General features: G+C 48.4%; 3 protein-coding genes across 3 annotated transcripts; all 3 read right to left on the bottom strand.

The window, feature by feature from the left end:
* Positions 1–4,319: 4,319 nt before the first annotated feature.
* Positions 4,320–5,135, bottom strand: LTR64_008751 (uncharacterized protein; the record flags this gene model as incomplete). Its single annotated transcript, XM_064903060.1, has 2 exons — positions 4,320–4,454; positions 4,503–5,135. The coding sequence occupies 2 exons, from the start codon at positions 5,133–5,135 to the stop codon at positions 4,320–4,322; spliced, it is 768 nt and encodes a 255-aa protein (XP_064750520.1).
* Positions 5,136–7,082: 1,947 nt separating this feature from the next.
* Positions 7,083–8,104, bottom strand: LTR64_008750 (uncharacterized protein; the record flags this gene model as incomplete). Its single annotated transcript, XM_064903059.1, has 2 exons — positions 7,083–7,125; positions 7,176–8,104. The coding sequence occupies 2 exons, from the start codon at positions 8,102–8,104 to the stop codon at positions 7,083–7,085; spliced, it is 972 nt and encodes a 323-aa protein (XP_064750519.1).
* Positions 8,105–13,535: 5,431 nt separating this feature from the next.
* Positions 13,536–16,115, bottom strand: LTR64_008749 (uncharacterized protein; the record flags this gene model as incomplete). Its single annotated transcript, XM_064903058.1, is given in 2 exon segments — positions 13,536–14,355; positions 14,374–16,115. The coding sequence occupies 2 exon segments, from the start codon at positions 16,113–16,115 to the stop codon at positions 13,536–13,538; spliced, it is 2,562 nt and encodes an 853-aa protein (XP_064750518.1).
* Positions 16,116–16,927: the final 812 nt, after the last annotated feature.

Below are 16,927 nucleotides of genomic sequence, written 5' to 3'. Positions count from 1 at the left end.
GGGTAATGAAGACATCGCAATTTCGTCGGGTAGTACAATAGAGCTTACTGAGGAGTCGGTTGAGAGCATCTGGGTTCAGGATAAGGTGCTCGAGGATGAAGTTAACAACAGCCTCAGCACACCTTTATGACGTGCTTATATCAAGTAACGAGTCACAACTCGGTCGAGGACATGTTGGATTTGAGCTACTTCCTCTTAAGATTATCATTTCCGCCCAGCACGCTCATGGTTGTCAACGAACCAGGAGCGTATTGTCCAGCTGATATCGCATTCCTTGCACAAGTTCACGCAATACCTGTCTAGCACAGACTCGGACATCTCAATTACTTCCGTGAGCTGATTGAGATTATCGCCTTTGTGGACCGAAGCCACGAGGTGTTGTAGAGAGTGGGGAAATACCAGCGTCCCTTTGGGAGGTCGAGGTAGCAGAAGACTGAGTGGGCCGCTAAACGTCTTGAGGTTTACGAAGTGATCGAGAACGGTATCCCTCACTGCTGCCTTTAGGTCCTGTCGAATTTCGGCATCAATGACGAGATGTTTCAAGTCCTCGGGGCCTCTTAGAATGCACTCAGCTAAGCGAGCAGTGGTTATTGGCCTTCGTATGATAAGGTGAAGATACTCTAGCCATGGCAAGTCATCCAAGATACACCAATCGAATCCAGCATCGACCTGAATCGTGATTGCCGAAAGGTCAAAGTGCTGAGGCTCGTCGATTGAAGTAGGTTGACACACTCCCTTCGTCTCGGCACTCCAAGCTAACAGATTGACATTTGTTCCAGAGGGAAGCATAGAGAATGGAGGCCTGCAAGTTCGATGCGGCAACTCTATTTGTACATGTGTCAGACCTGCACGCACAAATCTTTCTGTGATAGTGCTGAAATTGAGACGTGCTAGTGTCTCGCCCAGACAGCCGCACAAATTGATTTCAAGGCGTGTAGGCCTAGCTCGTTCACTGAGCCACGACACTTTATTCATGAAAGCATGAAGTGTACGCAATTGATTGACATTATCGTACGTAGGAAGTGTTCCACGAAGTCGAAGAGTCTCAATGTCTACCAGTAAAGCTGGTGTTGCCTGCAGTTCTTGAAAAGCTTGCGCACTGCTATCAAGCTCGCTGACTGTCAAGTCCATGTCGAGATTCATTTTGGGCTGCACTGGAGCTGGGATGGTTGAAGGAAGTATCCAGAGTTCATGACTGACATTAAGAGAGATCGAAAAGTAGCAGTGATGACCGAGAGCAATCGATGGCACTACAAGTAGCTCGAATCAGGACTGCATTCAAACGTATGCTATGCAAGTGGCATTCTTGCTCTAGCATTGTGGCGTTTGTCGCTACTACAGAGTGACACAGGATGTGAGCAGCTAGTCTTGCAACCATTTGAAACTGACTCTCTGTTGCATGCAAACACAAGAGGGGTAATATTTCGGCTCCGCCATCCTACGTGCCAAGATTTTCGCCTAGAACTGGAGGTATTAGCTGCCTGAAGGCCTCGGTCATCAGTAAGTTCGGGCAGCAGAACTTCAACTGAGTGATTGCGAACATCGTTTGGTTGAGCTGGCTTTGGGGACAAGACTGTGCGATGTTAAAACCTAGGGACTTGATCAGTCGTGCCATGGAAGAATTGGGGTTTTCCCGGACTGAATGGGATAATCTCGTGGTCAGTAGATACTTCGAACACAGGCGCTGACAGCTAATTGAGCCAGAACCACGCACGAAACGTGAACAGAGATATGGTCGGATTTTCAACCTGGGGAAATCCGGACCAACCTTGGAAGGCTATACCAATCAACGAAAGGGAGATCGCGATGACGTCCTTGAAAGAGAAGTCGGCGGGATTGTTCGTAAAATACAACCTTGATCCAGATACAGTCGAAACTGTGATACACGGCCGACTACAGCAAGCACGCCGTAACTGGCTGAAAAGTGTTCGCGAGTCCACAAAACGGCAGGAGCGGCGGTCTGTACCGGTCGATGAACCATTACAAGGTGACCAGGAGCTTCTCACAGCATCTGCGGACGACTCACGTCAGTGCACGGACGCCACCTCCTCAGAGAGTAGGAATACTATCATGCAACTAAGATCCGTGTTGCAGCCAACCGAGGACTAGCGAAGCGGCATCGAGACGTGAGCTACTGAGCTGATACCAATCACAAGCCTGAGTGGATATGTGGAAGTTGGATGCGTGGAGACATAGCCGCTTCCTAATGCTTGTTGATCGCTGACGTGGCGCCCCAGCTGACCTGGTGGTTGCTGTACAACCTGGTCAAGGCAAAACAGGCGTTGTGGATCTGCTACGCTCTGCTATCAGTCCTTCATCTACCACATTTCATCAATCAATCATAGCTGCACAAGGAAGTTGCTGAAGGAACCCCTCGGTCTACTTCGTCTGCTCTTAGCGTCACTTACGCTGGCCGCGTAGGCCCTGCCTAATGCTGAACGAGCAAGCTGATCTGGCGAAGCGCGCGCTTTGCAGCAGGTTCACTTTAGTTCAAAGGAGACTAACCCTTGTCCCGCAAACTATTTCGCTTATACACCCAGCAATAATCATCGATACCTCTAGAGTAGTGACTTCAAGCACCAATAGTGTCGAAATCACAGCTGGTCTATTCTAACACAACTCCTGAACGAATCGCCTCACCTCGCTCCATTCGCGACAGCAAGTTTCCACATTCACATCGGTTATTGGTGTGCCACACGCTAGACAATGGCTTCGACCATAGTGATGTATGTTGTTCCGAAGCTCAGCATAGAATTGAGCTGCACAGCTTGTATATTCTCGGAATTTCTGACGTCTTTTCTCGTCCCTTTGTTTCTCCTGTTCAACCGCCCAAATAACGAGAGCTTTGGTTCGCTGGCGAGCCGACAACTCGCCGACCATCGAGTCTACCAGAAAACCTTCAAACGGTCCACCGTTCAACACAGAGTGAACCCAGAGACTGGGAGCCGGAACTTGCGAGCTGCTGCAGTCGAGGTACACGACGATTTGGGTGTGAGCGTAGAGCTTGGCAATCAGCTCCCTGGGCGCAGTATACTTGTACTCAGGCGGGAGACATCGTGTGGAGATGAGATTCACTACTGTTTGCTGCAATATTTGCTTGTAGGACTTGTGTTCTGGTTTGACTGACGGAGATGGCATGTTAGAAGCAATGATAGGCATGGCTGGTTCTGGCTACAAGTTGCTACCCAATATATACCTTCATATTCCAATGTTTGTGCTGCATATTTCTGCGTAGCCTGTGATTGAGTGTTCCCACGAACATGTTGACCAATCAGGGTAGTAAAACGGACCTCGATTGCCGTCCTGTCTCTCATCAACAGACGTTAGTGTGCTATGTACGTCGCGCTAGTTGCGAGCATCTGCAGAGACGATGGTCCTGGGTTTCAAGAAGGTCGCTTCGCGCAAGTGGATTAGCAAAGACCTGAGCTAGGCACACATTGACTGCCTGACAACGAAAATGTTCGCTATTCTACATTCAATAATCGAGCATCCATGAAAGCTCTTCTGTCTTCTCTTCATCTTTCCTATGAAGCTGATCGTCCGTTCTGATCGTGAGTGTACTATAGAGTCTGTGCCAACGGAATCTTTTCTCTCAAACTCTATTGTCAACATCTTGTGTCCATGCATCATGACACACGTGTTTCTCGATAGCTCCAAGTTCTGTTGCCACTCGACGCGTAGCATCTCCACGGCATCGTTCTCAGGTGCGAGTCGAACTTCCCGTGCACTAGAATATTGACAACGAACATGGAAGTATTGACCGACGTACAGGTTGTTTATCTGCCACTGTTAAAGAGACCAGCTTGACAGGGCTGAGGATAGGATATGATCGCATCGAGGGTTGCTCGACGGCGATGCGAATGTCAAAGTTGAGGTCGAATTGCCGCGTAACGACAGATTGGCCGTTCAGCGACATTGCTGGTCCAGAAATATGCCGCTTTCTGCATGGCAAAGAACTGACAGACGTCAGTTTCTTAAAAGACGACCACAGCATCCTACATAGACTCTGGGTTTGGGCTTCATCTTCGTGGACGTAACACGTCACTTTTCCAACCGTTTGCTGTATTGCACAGCTGGTCCGACATGGAGAGCCGAAACACCTTCTGCATGGGCATGGTCATGCAGATATGTACTCCACTGCCAAGTAGCGAAGACCCCGAGGATGAGACAACATATCACCTCGAAAGAAGCCAGTCTCTATGCTTTATTCGTCACTTGGATTCATTGGTTAGAAGATGACTCTCTTACACCAGGTCGTGCCTGTAAGAACCGAAGTCCAGTTCCCCTTTTTATCGCTGCCTGTTGTGTGGATTTCGCTGTCAGGAATTTAGAAGCTCCAGGACACGTGTTCCGACGAGATCTTTCCGTTCGACTGCCAGTTCAATCTCCATCTGCGTGGACTCATCCCACATGATGAAGGTAATAATTAAGTCTCCACCTTGTATACAGATACACTGCATCAATATTGGCTGACTCCATGGGCTAATCCGGTATGCCCCTACCTCGGTTTTTTGGAACCTAGTAAGGAAATACCGGGTCACGAAATATTGCTCTGTTACGTCCGGAGAGATAGCGCCAATTTGGTAGATCTTAGGAGTTCTGAGCATGTAGTTCTCGAGGGTAATCGCCAGGCTTAGGTAAATCCAAAAATCGTAGTACTCCCAACGACCCGTGCTGCTAAGGTAATGTATGATAGGCTCAAGTAAATACACGTTGACACTTCTCGAGCAAACTACAGCTTTGGATTGTTCGTAGAAAGCCCGCGCATCCAGGACGAGTTTTAAGCGCTGGATAAATTCGTTTTCGAGTTTGATCCTGGTAGGCTGGGAAGGTTTGAATTCAAGAGTGGTATGCGGCGAGTTGTGCTGTGCATTCTCCAATGCGATGACGTCTGACACGAAGAGGCGTCTCCTCGCCCAAATAGACTGTGTGGCTCGGTCTTTCGCTGGCATGGCAACGGCGTTAATCAGATTCAGTGTTTCCTCTGCAGTCAGGCTTCGCTGCAATAACAACTTCTTCACCCCTGGACCTATAGCGTGTTCGAGCTGGTCTTTCAGATTGTGGTCAATAACAATGCCGTGGATGCTGACGCCAGAAGACACTTCTGTGCAGATAGAGAGACCATGGAAAGACATTGTTTGAGAACAACTTCATGTAAGCTTGCTAGGCAGAATTGAGCTGGTTTGTCGCTCTTTTGAAGCAACGACAACATGTCAGATTGAGACCGGCGATGGCTCAGTCCAGCCCCATAGCATATATCCGAGCTTATCGAGCTTGTTGGCGACGTAAGCTAGTAACCTAGCAAGCTTCTGCCGTGGTCCCGCGGTAGTAGTGTCGAGCTACGTTGAGCAAGGTGTGGCCTTGGATGAGTTGGACCTGTGGATCTTGGTTCCGAACTAGGATCTCCTCCAAGCGCCTAAGGACATACAGCCAAGGTCCAACTCATCTTACCAGTCATCTTCGGCTCGCTGATCTTTCTATTACTGCAATTTTGATCAGCAGAATATGTAATCAAGCACGTCTCGTGTCAAGCTTCGTGTCGAAGACCGCTCACGCCACGCCACTAACCCAGAGGCTACGGCGGACGCATGGAAGTATGCGGCAGCTGATTGCTAGGCACGTAGGGGTTTGCTAAAAGCGTTGCTTTGCTTTAACATTCAGCTTTTCGGAACTCCGCGTGCCTGGCTAAGAAAGACTAGTGCGTATGGAAGAGTTACCTAGCAACCCGTCTCAGGGATCACACGCACAATCTCGAAATGGCGCAGCACTACTGCACCATTTCGTAGCTGTCACTTTCCACATGGCTCGCTTGCGACGAACTTGTATAGCTTTCTCAAATTAGTCGGTCAAAGCAAGCAAGACGAGTCGTTGAGCTTGAGACATTCCTGATCGTACAAATAAAAGGTGTTCTCTTTACCTCTAAAGTGACACTCGCTATGGATAAGATACTCACGTACGACTCCAATAATGTCATACATTCCAAACTCATCATTGTTGGGGCCTTTGAATCTACTCGATGGGACTACGACAATTCACAGCATCAGGCTCCTCAGATATATTGAGCCTAAAATTATCCAAGAAGAGTTAGCACGCACTTTCGACACTTCTTTCGAATTTGCTTCCGTCACTCAGAGCAAAAAAGTTGACCTTGCATTTGCGCTAGAATGCCTGACATGGTGGCGCTTTTATGGGGGCAGCATTGATCTCAGTTATGATACGCTGCAGCAAGAGATCATCTACCACATCGAAGTCTGCTTGCGTTACTACGAAAGCCACCCGAGGATGAAAGGACAGCTACTATCACCCAAGGTGTCAGCGTTTGCAACGCACTATTGGCAATATCTTCTGGCTATCAGTCGCTTCGAGTCTTGGAGTGAGTTCACATGGAGGTGGCATGACTCACACTCTGTCGTTTATGTCAGCTCAGACACCACTACCACCGAAGTGCATTTTAGCAAAATCGATGAATTGTTGCCATTAATGCGTCATCGACGACCGGCTGTCCTAAGCTACATAGAGAAGAACAACGACAACAAGAAACGAGTTTTACCGGCCCTAGAACCCGAGAAGCGAGGATTCACCTACGTCTCAGACAACCCAAGCATAGAAAATAAGAAAAACAGGAAAAAAATGAAGGATTATAGGGCTTCGGTAGAGAATAAAATAGCCTGAACGCTTAGGTTGAATTTCATAGTGGAATCAGCTAGACGGTGTGTCGCATTGAGTAATTTGTGACTTTCACAACAGAGGACATTGACAGTTATTCGAGATTGGAGAAGGGAGAGATTTTCTCTAGGAATTCTAACTCGGGGTAGTGGGGCAAAGCGCCTCAGCACGGGAACGTCGCTATGTTAGGTAAGTGGCCACTACCGTGCGCATCGAAGAACGAGTCATCACCTACTGTTGCGCTTTAAAGTGGAATTTGTTTTAATATTAGGTATACACATGGTGACTCTGTACTATCGAAGACTACTGGTATACCGGTACCAATGAAGAGCAGCGCCAAAACGAGATTGTCGGAGTGCACTGATTGGGTCATGTAACTGTGGTGCTGATGACTGGAATCGGTCGTTAGCTCGATGCTAGAACTGTGATGTGCGTGGTTTGCGACCATAGACAATGACACTAGTCTTGTTAGTTCCTCCAGTGCAGGTTTAATGGATGGACGGACAAACATTGGTAAGTACGCATGTATTCTCCGGTTGCGAACGTCCTGCCGCACATTGAAAAGCAGCATCTGGTACTCCTCCTCTTGCATATTCAAGTCTTGTTTCAACAGCTTTAGCGACATCCCGCTCAACCCGACCAGTATACTCTCCACAAGAAGGCCTCCACTCTGATGGAAAGCTGGGTTCTCAAGTCCAGCATTTAGGGGTAACTTCCTGATCTCGAAATGTACATTCTCCAGCTCAGCCGCTCGCATCGCAGCTTCATATTGAAGCGCGATCTCCAGATCCAGTCCACGTCGTCTTGCTGCGATCTGCATAGCAATTCCATACTCTTCCAGTGAGGTTCCTGCCAAACTGCCATCGTCACATCGGAAGGGTAGAACATCTTGTAACTCCACAGTACCGCCTGAATTCAGGCTGTCGCTACATCTCCTCATGAAAGTAGGTGCATCTCTGATCGAACCTGCCAGCAGTCTGCCGTGGATGAAGTCATACTTAGTTGAGGGCCACAGTTCGTCGAAATCACTGATTTCGAATCTCAAGTTTCGCGGTGCCCAAAGCCGTCGTGGTGGGCTTAGATCGATACCAGTGACGATAGCATGCGGATGATGCCTGGCAAAATCGACAGCCCATTCGCCTGGCCCAGTGCCAACATCAAGTACGGTAAGTGGCTCAGACGCGTTGATCAATGCAAGAGTATCAGATCCTTCCAGTACTGATTTCCAGACTAGATGCATGATACCCAGGCGTTCGTACTCTGCTTCGTCGTCGGGAAAAGGGTATCTACCAGCATGCAGTGCATGGTATCTGCGACCCTCATATTCCTCACCTGCCCAGATCGAAAGAGGTATATCACTTGATGTGCTTTCATCTGACAGGTAGCCTTCGTCCTCGGTATCGCAGCACATTTCTTCAGAAATTGCACTCAACACCATAGCTGACTAGCAAGAGGTAAGAGAACGAGCGTGCATATGAGAAAGGACAATGCATGTGTTAGTCACTCGAGCTCTGAGGGTCTCCACAACTACAAGCTGTCCGAACCAAGCCAATCGTATTGGCAAAACCATCTAGAGCTCTGCCACGAAGGCCTTCTGGGTAGTCCATCAATGACTAGGCGATTCCAGGCTGGTACGAATGAGCCATCACTCGATCATCGTACGTGCGTTTTTCGCCGATCCGGAACTACATTTCAATGGTACTGCGATCGGCATGGGAGTATGCCTTTTCCCACCGGTAAACACTAGCAAACTTGCACGGAACAACCCATAATCTGGCAGCTTCTGACAATTTGCAGATAGTGCAAGGAGCGTTAAATTCGACGAAGGACGAGACAGCTCATGCTTGAAGCATCGCTTTGAACTGGTGGTCACATCGGTAGCGGCTCGCAGGTAGCTGTCGAGAACTAGTCGCGGCACTACTTAGATTGCACCTTGCTGGTCGGTGATGGCGCTTGACATATTTGGCATTTGCTCGACAACACAGTGGCGCACTGAAGTGATTATGCTTCTCTGATGTCGGAGATGTCGAGTTCTTGGAGCTCTCTTCTACATCTAGCATATGAGTCAGGCCACGCCGTGTCTGCAGTTTGTCAAAGTTCATCGGGTCATATGCTTCCCAACAAGCATGGATTTTCCCAAACCCATCAACGCGACCAATACTAGGCCAGCCATCCACAGCATTAGGACTTACAGAGACGTACACGGCGGCGACCCGCCTGCATACGTTGACGAAGAGATTTACACCGACGATGGTTCTGACGACTCTGATTCTGCCTCCAACGCTTCTCACAGCACTGATAACACTGCAGCTGTCTTACAGCAGGCGCTGAACCGGCTTTTAAAAGTGGGCCGCCAACAGAACCTCCATGTTTCCGTGGCTATGAGACACGTGAGCGCCAAAAGTTGCAAGGTCTACAAGATTTACAAAACGTACTGCAGGGACTAAGCAAAACACAAACCGAGCTAGATCATTGAGCAGTTCTGTCAGCTCTGTATCTGCTGGAGTAGTGTGCACTCATAAAGATGGTGCTTGAAGCAGTGGCTTTCTCGCGTCTAATGTGCCAAGGTCCGGAAATTCGAAAAGAGATCCGTAGCGGTTCCACGGCTCCACTCCATCCAAGTCATGCGACTCATCCAAGTCATCCCAACCATCTTGTTCGAGTCTTCGAATCCGCATTGGCCAGCTCGAGCAAATATGGGCCCAATACGAAACTACGCAGACAAGGCACCACATTCCTGATTGTTGAGCTCGCCCTTGGAAGCATAAATTCGTTCACACACGCTCTTGGTAGATAGAAGAGTGGATGGTGTTGTATGTACATGCTAGCTGAGGAAAAGAGAGAGAGAAAGCTAGGTGGGAGGAAGGTGCGGTCAGCGTACTTCCCCAACAACGCAGCAGCATTCCATCCTGGCCCCTTCCGCCTTCTGTGTCTTCTAGTCCAACCATCTTTACAGCATCCTTCGACACACACAAGTTGGAGCACCAATAAGTAGAGCGCGCATTTAGGTACTGGGTGGAGATACTGAGAAGGGGAGAGTGACCTCATGTTACCAAATCTTGCGGAATCGCTTCAAGCCGCGAATAGCTTGTGTGTGCTGTACCTTGGCGACGACTGAGAGCCAGTTATGCAATTATAGCTTCAGCCGTGGCTGTACTTCAAAACAAACTAACACACGAGACCGGGACGTGTTTCTGGCTGCCAAGGGCTGTGATTAGTGCGAGATTCCAGGTGTGTAGCGGCTGAGCGAAAGCAGCATTGCTAGGTTCCGATAACAGCCATGATTCCAGGGCACAAACGCATCGTGCCTGCATTCTTGGGTAAGTACGACTCAGTCGTTTATATATATCGTCATCCAGAGCCCATACTTACCGACCACAACCCCCATCAACAGCCGCATACCAGTCACTACTCGCGATATCTTCTCCCTTGTTCTTCGCTCGCCTTGATGGTACCGAATTTGATTGCGAGGATGATATCAAGCTCTACTTCAGATACTACTCGGTGCATAATCAAAATCGATGGACAAGACCTGATCGTCTCAGCCGAGATCCACGACATTCGATCACCAGATACACTAGACGATCCAGTTGAGCAGATTCTCCGTGCGAGTCGCGACACTCGAACTGCAAGAATACTCATACATCCGGAACCACGCAGGGGAGGATGGCCACATATTTGGCATGGCGCAGACCTCTTCTATCTCCTGACGGCTGTGGCCCTAGCTCGACTAGATCACCTTCTGATTGAATTCACAGATGAGCAACACCTCGACGAATGGCGAATCCCGTGGCCAGCTGTAGGTCCTTATCGCCTAGTAGCACTCAGTCTCTCTTGCCTCACTGCGAAAAAGGTCACGCTTTCGAACGAACGCACTACCACAAGGGCCTTCGGTCGCAAACTGTATAGACGGATTCTGAATACAAATAAGAGAAGGAGCCTTCTTCAGTATTCGAGTGCGAAGTTCGTGTGCAGCTGTGACAGAGGAAAGCTCAAGACATACCAAACACTTCTGGATCAAATTGTCTCATATAATGATTCGGTGAGCGCAGTAGCGGCTGCAATGAAGGTGGATCCCATTGTATTGGCGCGAGGCTTGCAACAAGGAGTGGATGATGGATGGAGCCAGGCAACCCATAGCGAAACGATGATCTTAGCCTACATTCAGTGCTTGAAAGCAGAGCTCGACAAGTTCTGCTCAGGAAAAGTGCCTTACAATAAGGAATGTTGAGCTAGGCACTACGAACGGGAGCATATCAGTGACGAGCAGTTTGCTCACGGCATGAGCTGCCAATTTCAGTGTAGGGAGCCCTGTGATGTTGGGCTACGGCTCTTGCGACGAGTGTCTTTTGACTTCCCTTGCCTTTCTTAGTCCTCTTCCATGTTAGGTGGTGTTTCTATACCTCTCCTCCTCAACTTGATCGCTCACTGTTTGTGCCATATCGAGTCCCAAGCGAACTAAGCAGCACCACATTCCAGCATAGAAGCGACTATCAACTCTGAAAATGACAGTAACAAGACTCAAAGGCGGATTCGGTTGATCCAAATGCGTTGAAGTCTGCCTGCTGAGGGCGCTCTTGAGATGTCACAAGATCTTGTCTTCCACTTGGTGAAGAACCATTTTCTACCTGCATCGATCTGAATTGCATAACCTTTACCGAAGTCGTGATTTTCGAGCCCGTTCTCATTTTTCGTGGTTCTGCCCTGCCACGTATTTCGTTCGTGGCTGTCTCTCTTGCGTGAGTCCATTGCTCTGAGCTCCCGATCAAGGCTCTCAGCCTGCTGTGATCCTTCCGACGCGAATAGAGTGGTGTGGTCACTAACGCATTCGCCGATGTCCCAGAACCGAGCAGCCGGAAAATCAAACAAATACAGACCAAGTCTCCGAGCACGTCCATAGTAGTCGCAATCACTGGGGTAGAAAGGGATAAAGAAGTCCCATTTACCAATCAGTTCAGCAGCTCCGACGTTGACGTGTGCTAAATTATCATAATCAAAAAATCCAAAAGCCCACTCTTTCGAAGCTCCTCCAAACTTTTGGCGTACAAGCTTTTGCTCTGCAATAACACCTGCGAACAACGAGGAATAAAGGTGTGAGGCCGCTCTAACCACCACATCTTGATGTGACCAATAAAAGTCTGGTATATTATTCCTCCTGGCGAGCTCGAGAAGAAAATTCTGATATTGCGCAAATGTCAATCTTGTTGGTATACTGTAAACTGCGACATTGTAGACATTTTGAAGTTTAGTGTAGTTGAGGTGATACTGTGTATCGGGTGAAGAGGATCGTTCGGCGTTTTCGAAGGAATAACCGCTATTATCAAGTACCAGTATCTGGTCGCTCGGCCATCCCTCCGCTATGTATGAAAGTAGAGTCTGCTCCAACATGCAACTTTGTGAGGCGAAACCGATAAACAGTGGTGTGGGTGGGCGGCAACTCGGTGGATGCTTAGCCAGGGTGATCTGAGAATATTGATCATAGAGTCTGGGTTTGTGGAAAGAGCTGTCACTTAGAACGAGTGATGGTGGTGGGCAGAGCTCGCGCTCGTCAAAGTCTGAGGTATTAACTATGTTTGGACGATGCGTAAGTAATATTGCCTGCGGCTCTTGGGGTGTTTGTGGGTTCCTGGTCAGATAGCAAAGACTGAGGACTATAAGGCCAATGGTCCCCAACAACCATGTCCTTCTCTTGGATACAATCATGACTTCGTCACTGATCGGTGATGTGTGAAGGAAGAAACGATCCTCGGTGTCGACGAGCCTGGCTGTAAAGTACCATGATAACGAGCTTTGTCAGCCTTGTAGCCCTTTTAATATTGCGATTCCACTACTTGTTTTATGCCCAGAGTGGTGACGACAGCACAATCGACTGCGACGATGAATTGAACGAGTTGAAGTGATGCTAGTGTTGACCTGCAAAACTTGTGCTAGGAGAAGTAGCAGAACAATAAACTACCACTTTTTCAAGGGGTTTTCTCCTTGTTACTGCCCATCACTTCTGGTGATCGTCAAGATTTGCCACCAGAGGCCATCTATTAGTATGTAGCGGTCGGATTGACGAAAATGTGTAACTCGGTTATCGCTGAATTCACCATGAAGTTTTTTAACACGTTCTTTCTGCTACAAGTATTGATTCCCTGCTATGCTATACTGCCAGTGCATTTACTAACACCTGTCATCTCACAGATAATCTATAGTGCGGCGCTTATCGAAGCTCGTAATGCCAGCTGTGCCTTTGATGGAATGGACTGTTCTGAAGACTCGACTTGTTGTTCTGGTTGTTGTTCACTCTTCGCCCCGCCTCACAGATCGAGTCATTGTATTAGTAAAGCAGCTAGCGGGTTGGGATGCAAAGGGTGGTGAGCTCTGATGAAGCATCGAGTGTATGCGTAGTAACAGACTTGGCGATTGCAGCAATTCGTCCATCTTTCCCGACATTCATTTGCACTCGTTCAGGAGCTTGCTTGCTTGTTCATCGAGTAGTCACAAGAAGCGAGTAAAGGAACTGTGGAGGATTCTATCATTGTAATATGTTCATTTATCTTAGTCTATTGTGTCAACGAAAGGCACCAGTCACGAAAACAGGTCAGTGTGATGAGGCATGGGCTCATAGCTGTGTCCGAGCGACAGGTGCTCGGGTACTGATCAATGTGCCTGCTTTCCAATATTGACACACATTTGAATGACCCCGAGCCACGCCGAACTTCTCATATGCTGCTAAATCCTGATTTTCATGTGACCAGCATTCTATGCTACTCCTAGGAAACCAAGGTGTATGCACATCTCGCAACCACTGGAATAAGTCCTTTTCTCGTCAAAGTTGGTTGCGGAGCATCTTGCGTGGCAGCCAAGCCGTCGATGTGAGCTGGTCATTGATTGACCGCTTCCAGACTTGTAAGGAGTAAGTCAGAATCTTGCTCCTCTTGAAGGAGTTGAAACGGCTCCATATAGTCGATTTTCAGGTGTCCAACCTCGAAACCGAGCACAACGCGCAATCCAGTACATATCGCATACCGACGGTCTAGCAGTCGCGGCCTATGGTGTACCAAGTATTTCTCAAACGTCACAAAATCCTGTAGTCCTGATATACGTTGAGCTTCCTGCTCGGAAGCAAGCATCCAGAGCGGGTACTGCATACCGTCACCCACTACATCGAATAACCTCGACATTATTTTCCCTGCCTGGATACGGACTTTGAGATCTTGCTCTCGAATATTGCTTGACGCGCCTAACTCGGCAAGAATCTCTTCATAAGCGACCGTACTCGCCCACCTCGTATGTGCACGTGGTGCTTCTTCCCCATTGTATTTCATTCTCTTCCGCCTTAGACACTCTCTCCTGTGTCTTTCATTAATCGTCCTCCGCCGTGCTTGAAACTCGTGCCAGAGAATGACGTGTGCTAGGGTCACATACCAATGTGACTGAGTTTGCTGGATATGAGCACTAGCGAGAAGCTGCAAAGCTGCATAAAGTGTTGATGGAGGAGGCGCTAAGCTGCGTGATTGTGCACGCCGAAAGCTGGCGATACTTGCAAACACCTCAGGACTCGCGAAGTCGAACCGACCTTCGGCATTCGTTGTAGACCCTACGAAAGGAGAGTGTAAGTCCGCAGTTTGACTTTCACTAGTCTTCAGTAAAGGAAGGAAAGCCTCGGGCTTAAGTTGTCGAGTCCGTAACCATCTAACCACTCTGGCCAAGTAAAAACACCTTCGTGCGAGAGATGCTTGAGGTATCGTTGCTTCAGCTTCATCGTTAATCAGCACTTCAGCTTGTGCAAACATCACCAAAGCACAATCGATACTGTTTTGCTGCGGAAAACGTGGTGCCAAGACCTCGGATCTCATTGTGGAGATAGTGGTGACATTGAAATTATCAACCCACTTCTCGAAGTCTTCGGAGGCATGACCATACAGCCTAATCCGTTGTGCCTTAGGCGATATCACGACTAGCTCCCAGTGCCTGTTGTAGCATCGCGGCAAGAGGACATGTTCCACTTCTTCAAGCTCCAGATAACCCAGCGCCCAGTTCTGAGGAGGGCTGCCATAGTTGCTGGCGCTGCTTGCTAGGTAAGTCGTCGTCGCACTGGTAAGCATATCCATTGTAACGTCTACGGCAGTGTCATTCAAGTAAGCCTGGTCCGGTGTGCTGACATCAGAGTTGTATCGGATAAAGGAGCTTTGTGCTTCTTGCAAAGAGATCCGTAACACTTTCTGTGATGATTCAATAGCTTCTGAGATGAGACTCTCAAGCCTTCTCTGAGCATCATGCTCTGTCAGCATGATACACATGTCATCCGCGACGAACGGTTTGTTGGACGACCTTTCATTGTGATCATTACTGTCATCATCATCCCCAGCAATCTCTAAATATTCTATGGACGATCTGGGCGGCTGAACCTGCGCAGCTGAAATATCTTGTCCAGGCGAAAGGCGTATAGTGGTTTTGTTCCTCCGCGGTCGCTTCCTCCTGGGACCCGTTACAGGTTCTACTTGAGTTTCTCCCGCTGGATTAGCTGAAGGTCTTGTAGGAAAGTCCACCGGCCCTTCCAGTATACACTTTGAGAACATGACCTGCACCAGGTGGGTAACATGTTCCTGGCCATTGTAGCAGGCCTCTATCTCTGTTGTACTAGGACCGTGGCAAGGCAGGTAGGAGATAGGTGGGCGCCAAGTACTCTCGCATCCATTCACAGCTTCCGAAAGGCTAACTCCTGTATTAAAGGTCTGATAATATGCACAATGATCCGTCACAATCAGGTCGCCAGGATTCTGAGTCACAATACTATATTGAATCTCCCATAACCTCAGTCTTCGAGGATCAATCAAGATGTTCTGATGTCGAACAAACTGATCGCAAGTATAGGATAAAGGTGTCAATTCCGAAAGACATGCTTCAAGCTTTGAGGACTCTCTAGCTGGAATTATAATCCAGATTTGAGGTGAGCCCCTGTGAAGTATATTCGCTGAAAGGAGATCCATATCCTTCTTTTGAAGTGTACTGACGGTCTTGCCCTCGCTGATGAATATAGAAGACTCATTGATTCCGGATAAATCTAGTGTGGCTAGCCTAGCTGATGTCCTCACTGGACTCGGTAGAGCCAATCTATCTCGAAAGTCATGATCAGCATCATCCACGACGATGAGATTGTTGCGATACGAGCGGCATTGGTCGAAGAACCCCTCAATCCATTCATTAGCTTGCGCGTCGCTCCAAATCGTTTCTTCGAAGTCTGGTATTTGGTACGGCTCAGCATCGCCTATTAATTTTTCCTCAAGCACTACCTTCCACCACCCGTCCTCCTTCTTCAGAAATTGTCTTTGACATCTAGCGATACTCAACAGCAGAGGAGACTCCGGTGGTTCATACAAAGAATAGTCTTGTGCTGTTTTGCTGTAGCCATCCCAGATGAAGGCATCCGAAGTAGATTCCCAGAACGTCGGCGGGTCCATGCTTAGGAAATCTGATGCATTAGCGCAATACGGTTGGCTGACTATATATCCTGCACCTACGATTCCACCAACCAGAATGATGCGGCTGGCAGCTTTCTTCGTGGCGTGTCGAGTAAAAGCTGGAGAAATATCACCTTGGGAATACGTGGTATCTTAGCGCATAGGTACCATCTTGCTTGGGCCGCCTTGTCATGCGAGTCCTCGAACCACAAATACACCTTCGCCGCCACCAACTGGCAATGTCGCAAAACCATCTCGAAGTCTTCACTGGCATCTTAGGTAGGGTGACAAATATGTGCCCAGAAACATAACCACGTCATTAGTACCTGCTACTGCTGAAACTGCAAGAGCTCACCTTGTGCCATACTTGAACACAGAGTTCGATCCGGCTCATTCTCAACGCACCCTGGGTGGAAAAGATCTGGAACTGTCAGGCCGCTCGACCGGACAGGCAGGACTACGTATACTTCTTGGGAAGTGTATGAACATGCAAGGCTTGGGCTGAGTTTGCCTGTGTTGGTAAGCTGTAAATTTCTCTTCTGTGAAGATAGTGACAAAAACGTCCTCAGATGCTGCCCAACCGTTTGTCCCAAAATGCGTTGGCTTTGACACGAAGAGAGATTTATTGCAGTGAGTACTTCGACTATCTATCGTTACCTACCAGACGAAATTCAATGTACTCGAGATTTTCCTGCAATCGACGCGGATCGATTCCTGTTCACCAACTGATGACTATGAATGTCCGCAAAGACCAGGTCCGTGTTGAATTGTAAGGCTGGTCAACTTATCAGTGAGCTGTCTCACACAGGGCA

Source organism: Lithohypha guttulata (assembly GCF_036872675.1).
Source record: "Lithohypha guttulata strain CCFEE 5908 chromosome Unknown scaffold_13, whole genome shotgun sequence".
NCBI lineage: Eukaryota > Fungi > Ascomycota > Eurotiomycetes > Chaetothyriales > Trichomeriaceae > Lithohypha > Lithohypha guttulata.
This window is presented reverse-complemented; position numbering and strand designations above follow the sequence as displayed.